At 38.7% G+C, this 14,971-nt stretch overlaps 1 protein-coding gene across 5 annotated transcripts in view; it reads right to left on the bottom strand.

Moving 5' to 3' along the window:
• ERC1 (ELKS/RAB6-interacting/CAST family member 1) overlaps positions 1–14,971 on the bottom strand; it is a 697,935-nt gene that overhangs the window by 92,168 nt on the left and 590,796 nt on the right. For all 5 annotated transcript variants that reach the window (XM_006862712.1, XM_006862711.1, XM_006862710.1 and 2 more), the window contains one exon: positions 12,874–13,062. In XM_006862712.1, coding sequence (XP_006862774.1) covers positions 12,874–13,062 — 189 coding nt within the window. Of the gene's footprint in view, positions 1–12,873; positions 13,063–14,971 lie in introns of those variants that run through there.

Raw genomic sequence — 14,971 nt, 5'->3', positions numbered from 1 at the left:
GGATTTTGTCAAATGCCTTTTCTGCATCAATTGATATGATCATGTGGTTCTTTTCCTTTTTCTTATTTATATGATGGATTATGCTGATTGTTTTGCTGATATTGAACCATCCTTGCATCCGTTTTATGAAACCCACTTGGTCATAATGTGCTATTTTTTTGATGTATTGTTGGATTCTGTTGGTTAGGATTTTGTTGAAAATTTTTGCATCTATGCTCATGAGGGATGTTGGTCTATAATTTTCTTTCTTAGTGATGTCCTTCCTTGGTTTCAGTGTGAGGGTTATGCTTGCTTCATAAAAAGTATGAGGGAGTTTTCCAGTCTCTTCTATGTTCTGGAATAATTTGAGTAGAATTGGTGACAGTTCTTCTCTGAATGTTTGGTAGAACTCACCCATGGAGCCATCTGGGCCTGGGCTTTTGTTGGTCGGGAGTTTTTTGATGACCTGGTCAATTTCTTCTTTTTTTATGGTTTGCTCAAATTTTCTACTTCAGTCTGAGTAAGTTTATGTAGGTCATGTTTTTCTAGAAAGGTATCCATCTCATCCAAATTTTTGAATTTGTTGGAGTACAGCTCTTCGTAGTATTCTGTTATTATCTTTTAGATTTCGTTTGGTTCTGTTGTGACTTCCCCTGTGTGGTTTCTAATGCGATTTATTTGTGTCTTCTTCCTCTTTTCTTTGGTTAGTTTTCCCAAGGGTTTGTCAATTTTATTAATCCTTTCAAAGAACCAGCTTCTTGTCCTGTTGATTCTTTCATAGTATTTTGGTTTTCTATCTCATTTATTTCTGCTCCTATCTTTATTGTTTCCCTTCTTTTGGTGACTGTAGGTTCCCTCTGCTGGTCTGCTTCTAGTTGTTGAAGGTGCTGTGTTAATGTGCTGATTTCAGCTCTTTCCTCTTTTTGGATGTGTGCATGTATTGCAATAAATTGTCCTCTCAGGACTGCTTTCACTGTGTCCCAAAGATTTTTGTATGTTGTGTTTTCATTCTCATTTGTTTCTAGGAACTTTGTGAATTCATGTTTAATTTCTTCTTTTACCCAGTCGCTTTTCAGCAGGGTGTTGTTCAGTTTCCATGTATTTGACTTTATTGTTTTGTCCTTCTTATTGATTTCTAGTTTTATAGCATTGTGGTCTGAAAAGATGCTCTGCAGAATTTTGATGGCTGTGAATTTATGGAGGCTTGTTTCATGGCCTAACACCTAGTCAACTCTGGAAAATGTTCCATGTGCACTGGAGAAGAATGTGTATTGTGCCGTTGTTGGATAGAATGCTCTGTATACTTATGAGGTCAAGTTGGTTGATTGTGTTGTTAAGTTCCTCTGTAGCATTGTCGAGTTTCTTTCTGGTAGTTCTATACCTTTCGAGAGTGGTGTGTTGAAATCTCCTACTATAATTGTGGATTTATCTATTTCTTTCTTCAATTCCGTTAAGGTTTGTTTCGTGTATGTTGGTGCTCTTTCGTTGGGAGTGTATATGTTTATTATGATTATGTCGCCTTGCTTAAGTGACCCTTTGATCATGAGATAGTTGTTTTCTTTGTCTCTTATGCTGGTTTTATCTTGAAGTCTACTTTGTCGGAGATTAGTATAGCCACTCCTGCTTGTTTATTGCTGCCGTTGTCTTGCTAAATTTTTCCCCATCCTTTAACTCTTAGTCTGTTTTTGTCTTTGTGTGTAAGGTGTGTCTCTTGCAGGCAGCATATTGATGGATCTTGTTTTCTTATCCATTCAGCCACTCTTCGTCTGGTGCATTCAATCCATTGACATTCAACGTAATTATCGATAACTATGAATTGATTGCTCTCATTATGTTACTTTTTTGGCAGTGTTGTTCGTTCTTTGGTTCTGCTTTCCTTCTTGTGTTGGATTTGTGTTTTTGAGTTGATTCTGGTCAGTTTCTTCCTAGTTTCTCTGTTTGCTTGTTCTGCTTGGGAGTTTGTTTTTATGGTATGTTGTGGAGTGTTAATTTTCTTTGGGGTTACCTTGTAGTCTACTAACTTTTCTGTGCATTTAGGATACTCCATTGTAATCTGTAAGTTATCTGGCTTCCCCACTACCTAGGCTTTTGTTGCTGCATTCGTCCCTTCTCTGGACTCTGCTCTCTGTTGGCTGTGTTCCAGGTGGTGTTGCCATACCTGTCAATCTCTGTTTGTCATCTGTTCTTGTTGGTTCTCTGTCCCCAGAACTCCCTTTAAGATGTTTTGAAGTGCTGGGTTGGTTTTGATAAAATCTCTCAGATTCTGTTTATCCTGGAATGTTTTGATCACACCATCGTATTTGATTGATAGTTTTGCTGGATAGACGATTCTTGGTTGACAGTTTTTCTCTTGCAGGGTTTTGTATGTATCTTCCCATTGCCTTCTTGCCTGCATGGTTTGTTCTGAATAGTCAGAGCTTAATCTAATTTGCTTGCCTTTATAAGTTATATTTCTCTTCTCCTTGGCCGCTTTTAGTATTCTTTCCCTGTCTTTGATTTTGGAGAGCTTGATTATTATATGTCTCGGAGACGTTCTTTTGGGGTCTATTCTTCCTGGGATACATTGGGCTTCTTGAGTGTTTATCTTCTCGTCTTTCAAGAGGTTAGGGAAGTTTTCTTCCAGAAGCTCTTCAACTATCTCCTCTGTGGACTTCTTTGATTCTTCTTGTTCCGGAATGCCAATAATTCTTACATTATTCCTCTTCATGTTATCCAGTATGAATCTTAGAAGCTCTCCAGATTGTTTTATCCTTTTAGCTGCTTGCTCTTCTATCTTGGCAGTGTTGAGAGATTTGTCTTCCAGTTCGCTAGTTCTGGCTTCCATCTCTTCTAGTCTGCTCCTTTCCCCTTTCAGCCTATTGTCCATTTCTGGTATCGTATTATTGATCACCTGGATATCTTTTTGAAGGTTTTGATGCTGTGTCAATCCTATTTGATTGTTTCTGCAGCACTTTCCTTACTTCTTCCTTATTTTCCTTGACCCTTTTTGGAGTATTTGAATTTCTTTCCATATTATTCTTCTGAGTTCCCTCTCAGGGATATCCAGAACCCGCTCCTCCTTCTCTATAAAGCCTTTGTCTGTCTCCAGCTCATTTGCATCTGCAGCTCTCTTCTGCTTTTGGATGTGTTCCGATAATGTTTCCTATTGGGCATAGGTATTCTTATTTTATTATTATTATTATTATTAATATGATCAGAAGATAAGCTTCCCTTATTGTCTGTAATGTGTAGTAGGTGTTGTTAGGTCTTGTCTGAGCGGTAGAGTATTATGGTGTATGCTTATAGGTTGGCTATATGGCCACGATTGCTGCTGCTTCTTAGGTGAGGTAGGGAGGAAAAGCTCCCACCTCCAGGTAAGATGTATGATCAAAAGGCCCAAAAGCAGAAGTAATATAAATGCATAGGCAGAAATCATTACTTTGGAGCAGAGGTGAGGCTTTGGTCAACTTTTCCGTGCTACACCAGCAGTGTGTGTGCAAATAGAAGCCTCCAGCAGGGCTGGGGGTGACCCTCCTTTCAGGCCTCTCCTCTAGCCACTGCCGTATAGGTGGGCAGATATATATATTGGGGAGTCAATGGGAGAAAGATCGACTGCTATTTTTTTCTATGATTGTCAGTTATCTGCCTGTGCTTGGCACCAATCTTAGGATGGTTGAGACCTGTTCTGTTGGGTTTTTATAGATTGCCTTGTGCTTGTCCTGCCCAGCGAACCCAGACAGCCGCCCAGTGGTGGGTTGCCAAATTGGTAGCTGGGGATTTTAATCTGTTCCCTGGGAGAGTGGTTGCATGTCCCACCAGAACAATAGCTGGAAGATCCACACTGCTATCTGGGAGTAGGGCAGGATGGCTTCAGATTTGTGGCGGTGGATGATGTCAAAAAGTCATCACCCCTCTCCCTGTGCCATGGGGAAACTGTCTCGCCTGATATCCGCGCTGAGATCCTAATGCTGGGGCAGGGAGACACTGGGGGAGTTGTGTCGCCTCCCATGGTCCTGTCCGTTTAGGTGTCCTTTTTGCTGGAAATGGCGCTTTCTGAATGGGCTGGCCTTAGCCCTGCCCTCTAAGCTCTGCGGGGGCGGGGGCAGTTGCTGGAGCTCCTGCTGGGCCAGGGTGAAAGTTTTAAGATGCCAGTAATTCCTCAGTAGTGTGATTTTTCAAAAATGTGAGTTCAGGAGATTGAAGCACTAGGTCTTACAACAGTACGAAGGCTGTGGGTTTGCTATATGAGAGTTTCCTTTGTGAGATCCCCTCCTTCTCACCAGAGCTTTTCCTACCTGACTCCCCTGGCTGTAGCCCAGAACCAGAAGCCCCATCATACAGTTCTTAAAAGTTTACGTCCTACCTCTCAGTAAGGTGAGTAGTATCTGGGGTCTAAAAACTATGAGTGGCCATGTAAGATACAACTACTGGTATCCATTCATCTGGAGCAAAAGATAAAGGAACTGAAGAATTGGAGAAGGAACTGGGCAGTAGGCCTAAATGTCTATTATTAAACACTTAGCTTCCTCTACCTTGAACAGTTACCTGGTACCTGGCTATCATTACTGAACATTCTGATAGAACAGGGAAAAAGTGTGGAACAGAATGTCAAATTTGTAAAGAATAGACTTACTGGACTTACTGAGGTTGGAGGAGACCTAGAGACTACAGTCTGGAATTGCTCTTCAAACTCACCTTTAACAGTTTATATCAAGAAGTAAAGATTATTACCCTTGAATATTACATTCTTTAAAAAAAAAAAAAAAAATCTATGTAAGACCAAACAGTCATCAGCTATTTTAAATCACAGAGGAGAAACAGGAGTGAAACACTAAGAACAGAAATAATGAGACTGTTAAGTGTGAAGAATATAATCATTGTCAATGATCATTATGTCTCAAAACTGTGGAAGAGGAAGTTTTTAATACATTTTCAACAAAAATAAAATAAAAAACAAAACCCAAACAAACAAAAGAGCCCTATGTATGTTAAAGGACAGTCTCACAGTCTCAAGAAACTGAAGACGATCTACAGAATGGGAGAAAATATTTGCAAATCATGTATCTGACACAGGGGCTTAATATCCAGGACATCTAAAGAACTACAACTCAACAACAAAAAGTCACACAACCTAATTTGAAAATAAACAAAAGACTTGAATAGGCATTTCACCAAAGATACCAGAGCAGCCAATAAGCATGTGAAAAGATGCTCAATATCATTATTCAGGAAATGCAAATCGAAACAATGAAGTGCTACTTTTACAAACACAAGGACAACTACTGTTTAAAAAATGAGAACATAGCTAGTGTTGGTAAGGATGTGGAGAAACTGGAACCCTCATCCAAAGATAGTGGGAATGTAAAATGGTGCAACCAGGTATAAAAAGCAGTTTAACAGTTCTTAAAAAATTAAAACACAGAATTATCAGTAATTCTACTTCTATTATGTATCCAAAGGAAATGAAAGCAGATCTCAAACAGGTACTGGTACACAAATGTTCATACAGCATTGTTCATAAGCCAAAGGTGAGCTTAACCCAACTGTCCATCATCAGATGAATGGATAAACAAAATGTGGAACATCCATATAATGGAATATTATTCAACCATAAAGTAGAGTGAAGTTCATAACATGAATGAACCCTGAAAACATTAAGCAAATTAAGTCACACACAAAAGGAAAAAATTATGTTAATCCCACTTCCATGAAATGAAGTCCTGGTGTGGTGCTGTAGGATAATGCACTGGACCACAAGGTCGGTTTGAACTGTAAGGCCGACAGTTCAAACCTACCAGCTGCTCCTCAGAAACCCTCTACAGGGTCGCTATGAATTAGAATTGACTCGAAGGCAATGAATAGCAACAACAGCTTACATGAAATATCTAGAATTTGTCTTTTCAGAGACACAGAAAATAGATTAGTGGTTACGAGGAGCTAAGGGAGGGTGAAATGAGGGTGTTCCTGATTTATGATTCAGAGTTACTGTTTAGGACGATGAAGTTATTCTGGAAATGAACAGTGCCATTATTTGTATAATATTGTGAATATAATTAGTGCCACTGAATTGTACACTCAAAAGTGGCTAAAATGGCACATTTTATGTTATATGTTTTTCCACTATAAAATTACAAAATTTTTTTTTAAATAGTTCAAACACATCAACCACTTCCTGGAAATCTTAGACAGGGTTGCCCTGAGTAGGAACTGACTTGCAAGCACTTGACAACAATGACCTATAATTTACCTATATTGCCGACATTTATAATAACCAAAATATTTAAAGTATATACAATTAATCGTCAGTTGTTGTTGTTGTTAAGTACCATCAAGTTGATTCCGACCCACAGTGACCCTGTATAGGGTTTCCAAGGAGCAATTGGTGAGCTTGAACCACCAACCTTGAAGTTCAAATGACTTTGCATTCTGATGCATTAACCCACAGTGCCACACCAGGACTCCTAATTGTAGGTAGCCAAGACCAAATCAATATAGTCTATAGTGACTATCTGACTCTAGCCAGTGTGTAAAATCACAACACATAAAATTTCTTCAAATTAGGATTCTTTGACCCAAGAACAGTATTATGCTCCAAGTTGGTTACCACATTCACTTTATAACTATGTGAGCCACTGCCCTGGTGACAAGTTGAAAAGCTGAAATTTATTGTTTCAGGGAAATTTTGTTATACAGTGCAGCAGTATATGAATAAGATAGCCTAAGAGACTTATTAAAGTTTCCTCACCTCATTGTAAAGTTGAATATAATCATGTGCAGCTATGAGAACAATACATGTATGAGTGTGGTCTTTCTGATATCTGCACCTGCAAATATGTGAGCATCGTTCTAGAATTAATGAATTGATGTATAGCATATGTTCAGTAAGTCTTTAAAAACATACTCAATGTTTATGTTAAACCCATTGTTTCCCCTCCCAAGCACATAGGACTCCTTGACATCTTTGAACTCCATAAAAATAACTAAGGTGAGTATTTTAAGACCCAAAATGGGTTTGTATTTATATTGAAGGGAAAAGCTATTGGTCTGAATAGTTTCAGTTGAAAATTTCCCACAATTTTCATGTGGTTCTATAAAATTTGACCTAAGAACTGATGACTCAACTCCTTGAATAAATGTTAGTTCTGTTAGCTAGTGTCAATGCTGGATTCATGGAGATGCTAAACACGCTTTCTTGCCCAAGAATTGACAAGATGGCTTTGGCAGAGAAATGAGGGCACCTTATGTATGAGGAGAAGATAGAAACACAGTGTGGGAAACCTACTGAGACTGGTCCTGTACTCTCAGTAATAAACTATAATCCTGGAAGATAACACAGCGGTCAAATACAGAAGTCTCCTAAAATAAACATAGAAGATGCTGAGATCAGAAACTGAGCTTAATAGAAACTTTTTCTTAATGCTATGTCAAGTTATTTTGTACCATAATAGCATTCTACTTTGACACTATAATATAGTGTCAATATTTCTTAAAAGAAACCTCTTTAAGGGCTTCGGGACCATATGCAAAATGGTATGAGATTCAGATCTACCTGAGACATTTCAGGAGTCTCTACTTCCAACACCAAGTGACTTGAGGGCCTGAATGTAGTCAATAAGGAACAGGAAGATGGCCTAAGCTGTATGATACCTACCAAAAATTTCAAACTTATATCACAATGAACAGTATATATATGTTGTTGTTAAGGGCCGTCACGTCAGTTCTGACTCATAGCGACTCTGTATAGGGTTTCCAAAGATCAGATGGTGGGTTTGAACCACCAGTCTTGCAGTTTAGTAGTCCAGTGCTTACCTTACAACACCAAAACAAGACCCTGAATATATATATACACACACACACACACACATAACAGAAAAGGTAAAAATATGACCTGGAAACACAAACCCATTTAGGACTGATACAAGAGATGGGGGGAAAAGAAAATGCATTTGAGAAGGGGTTCAAAGAGGACTTAACTATGTTTAGAATTGTAAAAAGGATCTGAAGCAGATGTGACAAACTAATATTTGTTAATTCTGATACAAAGGTGAATATTACATCAACCTCTTTTTTTCTGAATGTATGAAAAAATTCATTAAAAATAATTTGGTACATATAGGACAGCCTATAAATAATCTTAACTATGAATCCAAGGATTGAAAAAAAATACTTTGGCATATCACACACAAAATAGAAAAAAAGAAAAAGAGAGACCAGGAACCAAAACTAGAACTGTATGTATGTATGTATGTATGTATGTATGTATATGTATATATATATATATATATATATATATATATATATATATATATACACATACATATATATACATATACATATATATATACATAACAGGCAAAAATCAGAAACTAGGTTTCCACAAAGAAAACCTGCGTACTCTGGGATTCTCTGTAATTTTTGTATATATTTAAGACTGCTCTTTTAAGTCACAAGATGGATACAGAATGACAGGAAGCCTGAAATTAAGAAAACCCAGATATGACTGGAGACTTAGGACCAGAATTAAGAATGTCCTCGATGGCACTTAACAACAAACAAGAAGAATGTCCTGGTGTGGCACTGTGGGTTAATGTACTAGACTACAAGGTAGGTTTGAACTGCTAGGTCAGCAGTTCAAGCTCACCAGTTGCTCCTTGGAAACCCTATACTGGGTCACTATAAGTTAGAACTGACTTAACGGTACTTAACAAGAAGAAGAAGACTATAGAACAAGAAAGATTTCCAAGGTAGATGACCAAGATTGATGTAAATCAAGAAGCTAATTCTTAGTCATAACTGAGAATAACTGCTGATAATAGCAATAAAAACGATCATCGATATCATTCTAGGACTTCTGATGTGGCACTGTGGATCAACACTGGACTGCAAATCTCAAGGTCGGCAGTTCAAACCCACCAGCTTCTCCTTGGAAACCCTATACAGGATCACTATGAGCCAGAACCAACTCGATGGCATTTAATAACAACATATTATTCTAATTCTCACTAAAACATTATTATGTCCACGGAAAGATAAAAACTCCGGTGTAGGGATGTTATGAAAACTATCCAAGAGCAAACAGATAGGAAGTGCAAAATGTGCTATGGATTGAATTTTACCCTTTGGAAATCGGTATTGTAAATCCTAACCTCTATACCCATTTGATGAGTCTGGTGTGATGCTGTGGATTAAAGCGCTAGACTGCAAAGTCAGTTTGAATCACAAGGCTGGCGGTTCAAGCTCACCAGCTGCTCCTAAGAAACCCTATACAGGGTTGCTATAGGTCAGAACCAACTTGATGGCATTTAACAACAACAATAGACCCATGTGAAAGGGGCTCTTATAATGTAGTAGATTATGAGCTGGGCTGCTAACCACAAAGTCAGCAGTTCGAATCTACCACTTGTTCCATGGAAGAAAGATGAGACTTTTCTGCACCTGTATAGATTTATGGCTTCAGAAACACTATACAGGGTCCTGATGAGTCCTAACCCACTCAATGACACACAACCACCAATACCAAGTCTACTTGGGAATGGATTTTTGTTATGTTAATTAAATAGGAGCTCTGGTAGCCTAGTGGTTACGAATCGGGCTGCAAGCCGCAAGGTCAGCAGTTTGAAACTACCAGTGGTTCCGCGGGAGAAAGATGAGGCATTCTGCTCCTGTAAAGATTTACAGCCTCGGAAACCCTGTACAGGGTTGCTATGGGTCGGAACTGACTGCACGGCCTATAACAACAACAACAATTAAATAGGATTAGTGTAGGAAGTATCTTGAGTCAATCTCTTTTGGAATTTTAAAAAAAGGGATTAAAAAACCAAGCAGAGAAAAAAAGAGAGGGTAATACAGATGCTAAGAGTTCTAGTGTAGTGCTGTGGGTTAATGTGCTGGACTGCAAAGTTAGTTTGAACCGCTATGTTGGCAGTTTATGCTCACCAGCCACTCCTTGGTAACCCTATACAGGGTCTCTATGGGTCGGAACCAACTTGATGCACTTAACAACAATAACAACAAAATGGAGATTCCAAGGTACCAAAAAGCAAAAGCTGAAGAGACAAGGGCCTTTCCTCCAGAGTTGACAAAGAGAGAAAGCCTTCCCAGAGAGCCAGCACTCTGAATTGTGACTTCCAGCTTCCTAAACTGTGAGAAAATAAATTCCTGTTATAGCCACCTACTTGTGCTGTTATAGCAGCACTACATAACTAAGACAGAACATAAATCCAAGTCTACCTGTCTCTAAAATCTTGGCCCTTAACTTCCATTTGTTGTTAAGTGTCGTCAAGTTGGTTCTCACCCATAGCAACCCTGTATAGGGTTTCCGAGGAGTGACTGGTGAGTTTGATCTCCCAACCTTGTGGTTCAAACTGACCTTGTGGTCAAGTGCTTATCCTACAGTGCCACACCAGGACTCTGTAATTTCCATGTTGTTGTTATGTGCCATCGAGTCGGTTCCGACCCATAGCGACCCTGTACAGGGTTTCCGAGGCTGTAAATCTTTACAGGAGCAGAAAGCCTCATCTTTCTCCCGCGGAACCACTGGTAGTTTCAAACTGCTGACCTCGCGGCTTGCAGCCCGATTCGTAACCACTAGGCTACCAGAGCTCCTATTTAATTAACATAACAAAAATCCATTCCCAAGTAGACTAATAGTTCATAACACTAATGTACATATATCTGCATGTCATCCAAGTCTCCATTTATCTATTCCAATCCAAACTAGTATATCATGTCCAAAGAAAACTCAAAATAATATAAAATTTGGAGCAAACTTCTATAACTCAAAAGCTAAAAGATCACTGCTATGATTAGACTCAAGGAAGAGGCTAGGAAGGAACTCATCACATCTGCCATCCAGTTGTCCTATTAATTATTATTAAGGGTTTACATGACGTTTGAGAGGTTGAAAATAAAAACCAACTATAATAATTTTTGTGGAGCTGAATAATCTTCTAATTCTCAAAAATGGAATATTTTACTTGGAGTGAAATTAATGCCACTTTGGTCAATTTTATAACACCAGGAATAAAATGGCATTGAATCATTAAATTTCCTAAAGGAACCCAATATGAAATTCTGACACAGTGTTTTGAGTTTACTTCCAAATTCCTTTCTTGGCTCTAAAAGTGATTAATTTTTCAGTTTTGTAACTTTGACCAAAAATTCTCTATTTTCTTATCTCTGGATTTAAAAAAGGTATTGCTATTTTTGGTCAATTTGAATTCACGAATTCTTTGTAATACTTTGTGTTGCACAAGAATGTCAAATGTGCAACTATCTTGAAAAGAAAGAAAACAGTTAACTAAACTGAGCACGTGTAATCAGCCTGTAGGGAGAGTCTCTGATAAGTGATGCAAGATTATAAGTAAGATTCACTTCCTTTTCCATCCACTAAGAGTGCTTAATGATAGGGCTTCTGAGGAGCAACTGGTGAGCTGGGACCACCAACCTTGTGAAGGTTTACACTGACTGCAGTTCAGTGCATTAACCCACAGCACCACACCAGGACGTAGCAAATAGCAAATATTTAATTGGAAATTAGAGTATACTGTACATTTCTTGAGTTTTTTAGCTGGTGTGCTGATAGTTTATAGGTAATTTGTGTTGTTGCTAAGTGCCGACTCACAGTGACCCTGTATAGGGATTCCAAGGAGCAACAGGTGGGTTTGCACTGCCTACCTTGTGGTTCACAATCCAGTGCTGATCCTACAGTGTCACACCAAGAGTCCTTATAAAAGACTGGGATGTCATAAATTTCTATTTGTAAACTGGGAACAAAACCAAAAGCCCAAACCCACTGCCATCAAGTAGATTCCAACTCATAGTGACCCTACAAGGGCAGGGTAGAACTGTCCTATAGGGTTTCAAAGACTGTAAATCTTTACAGAAACAGATGATCACAGATTTCTTTTGCAGAGCGGCAGTAGGCTTGAATCACTGGATTTTGCTTTAATCACTGTGCCACCAGGGCTCGTTAAGAACAAAAGGAGCTTAGAATTAATGTTTGTAAAACTGTCCTCTGTTTCCTTCTCTTTTTCTATTTCTCAATGTTTATTCCATTTTCCATTCCTTCATATCTGCTTCCTATCTTTGTCTTCTATTTCTTTTATTCATGATTTTTGTCTCCACACTAGCCTCTCACTTCTTGATTAAATTAGAAATCACAACATGACAAATCTTTGAATTTTTAACAGAGAGAAAAAGCAGTATGGGGGTTGTTGTTGTTAAGTGCCATCGAGTTGGTTCCGACTCTTAGTGACCCTGTATAGGGTTTCTGAGGAGGACTAGTGAGGTTGAACCACTTACCTTGCAGTTCAAACAGACTTTATAGGTAGAGCGTGTTGTAACCCACAGTTCTCTAGAGACAACTGAAGATCCACACTACTGGATTCATCAACTAAACTAAACATCCTTAACTCAAAATTTTCCTTCAGTGGACCTAATTATTAGTGGTCATCATTTCTTATGGCATGTTAACAGATTTCCCTCAACCCTCTCCCTTCAAAAACAGCCTTTTCTGATACGTGAGCAAGTTATACTTAGGGAAGACTGACACCACCAAACAGGAATACCTCACAGCTGTTGAAAACTATCTACTGCTAAGAATCTTGAGGGGCTCTGATGGCACAATGGCTAAAACACATAATTGCTAAGCAAAAGGCAGGTGGTTCAAACCCAGGATCTGCTGATTGGGAGAAAGAAGTGGCAGTCTGCTTCTGTAAAGACTTAGTGTTAAAAACCCTACAGGGTAGTTCTACACTGTCCTTAGGGTTGCGATGAGTTGGCATCAACTTGAAGGTAGTGGGTTTAAGAATATTGAATCTGATTGTAAAATTCCCCAAGGTAGCGCCCATCTCCTCAACCTAAATGGCAGTTGAATTTTAACAGTCTCTTGTAAAAGCTCAATGAGAAACTTACCTGTTCCTGGGTCATCTTCTGCAGCTCATTCTCCCAAGCTGCCTGGTCATCGTCTAAGTTATAGGAAGCTGGTGGAGTGAGTCCACGGAGGATCAAGGGGTCTCGCTCATGGCACAGGGCTGTCAGGTGTCCAATATATAACTTTAATTTGCTTCTATTTTGGTCAAGTTCTAAGAGGGGCTGGATGATCTGAGGTGAGAAAAAATATGCAAAGCTAAAGTTAATCTGAAAGGAGACGTTCATGTTCTCTTTATGTCTTCCAAGTCAAAGCAAATAGACCAGAGGTTAAAGCAGTCCTAATCACTATTCAAATCTTCAGGCTAAGGAAAATAAACAGTTCCACATACTGTCGAACACTTAAAATGTTACACCCAACCACTGTTTTGGGGGGGCAGGGAGAGAATGCTGACTTAGTATATCTACATGAGACTGAGAATTCTGTATTTAGGCAGATTAAGCATGGGACTGATTTGATTTTACAGAGATGACATTCTTGATACAGAATGACTCTAGTTACCTTGCAATTTTTCTTTTCATTTATTTATGAGTGGGTTTCAAAAATTTTCTAGTGACAATTGTTCATCTGAAAGCCTGGACTACCCATACTTTATGTATTCCTCTACCCTTCTACCCTAGAATGGAAAAAAAAAAAAAATCTGTCTCTGGAGTAGATGCATGCTTTTCTTGGCCAAGAGATGTGATGAGTGAACTCATTACTAAACCTGTCTCATCCTGGCTTAAGCTCCCCTCATTCATTTCACAGGTTTTCCAAGATTCTTTTTAAACAGTGATTGATCAATCCTTACATAACACCAAACACCTGACTCACAGCCAAGGAGACTCTGAAATTAGATGTTATACTGGTTCTATATATTTTTTTTTTTTGAAAAACAAAAAAACAGATCTACCCTACATTTTCCTCTATTCTCTTACCCTGGATGAGTAACTGTCACTTTGAATCCCTTTGGAAGCACTCTTAATAATTGATGACTTTTGCCCCAGAATGTCATTTGACAACTCTCATGACAAAACTCTGCCAGGTCTTTGGTCGTTAGTGTTTCAGAGAGAGTTGGGCCAGATCTCACATCTCAGAGCACTAAAGTGTTAGAGCAGCATCTGCTTGACACACAGCAGCTGTGAGAGCCACAAAGCTCTGCCAGAATGCTGGCAGTCCTCATAATGTTCCCAGGGCTTACAAGGCAGGGCTTTACACCTGTTGTATGTCACCAGGCTGGCGTTTTTCATCAGCAGGACACCCCTGACCTACCTAATGAATAAAAAGCTCGATAATCTTCAAGTCAACAGAAACAATGCCTGTTATTACTTCTGACAGTGACACTGATTCCTCCTTGGTCCTCTTTGAAGACTGCGCCTGCTACTTTCTTTGATTTTTTTTAGGAGTTTTTATTAAAATGATTGTGGGTTTTTGTTTAAAAATTATTATTATGAAAGCAATGCATCTTTTATTTGGAAAATTTGGAAAAAAAATAAAAGCATAAAGGAAATAATGCAGGTTCCTATAAGTATTCATTCTATCAGGAAGTACTATTTACAGCATTTTGGTGATTTTCTTCTGAGTCTCTTTATAAACGCACATAAATCAACTCTGAATAGTATCACACTTCACCCTTTGCTTGATACAGTCCATATTCATTTAACATTACATCTTAAGTACTGCTCACAAAATGACGCATTCCTAAAAACATGTTTTTTACTGACTGTGCAATAAATACAATATATTTCCTTTGTTTCTAATACTATCCATGAAATATGATAAAGACTGAAGAACCAGACCTTGGCGTTAGAACAATCTTTGACTTACTTAAGAGATCGGAGTTCAGATTCTCCTCCAAGACAAGAGAAAACAAGAAAGATTTGAGCAAGGAATAGGGTTAGGTTTATGTGAGTGTAAACCAAAAAGCCAAACCCACTGCCATCAAGTCGATTCTGACTCATAGGGACCCTGGATAGTTTCCAAGGAGTGGCTGGTGGGTTTGAACCACTGAGCTTACGCTTAACAGTCCAGTGCTTATCCTACAGTGCCACAATAGGACCCCTGTATAGGACTTGTTAAGTCCATCAAGTTGGTTCTGACACA

The sequence above is a fragment of the Chrysochloris asiatica genome, unplaced genomic scaffold, assembly GCF_000296735.1.
Source record: "Chrysochloris asiatica unplaced genomic scaffold, ChrAsi1.0 scaffold00050, whole genome shotgun sequence".
NCBI lineage: Eukaryota > Metazoa > Chordata > Mammalia > Afrosoricida > Chrysochloridae > Chrysochloris > Chrysochloris asiatica.
This window is presented reverse-complemented; position numbering and strand designations above follow the sequence as displayed.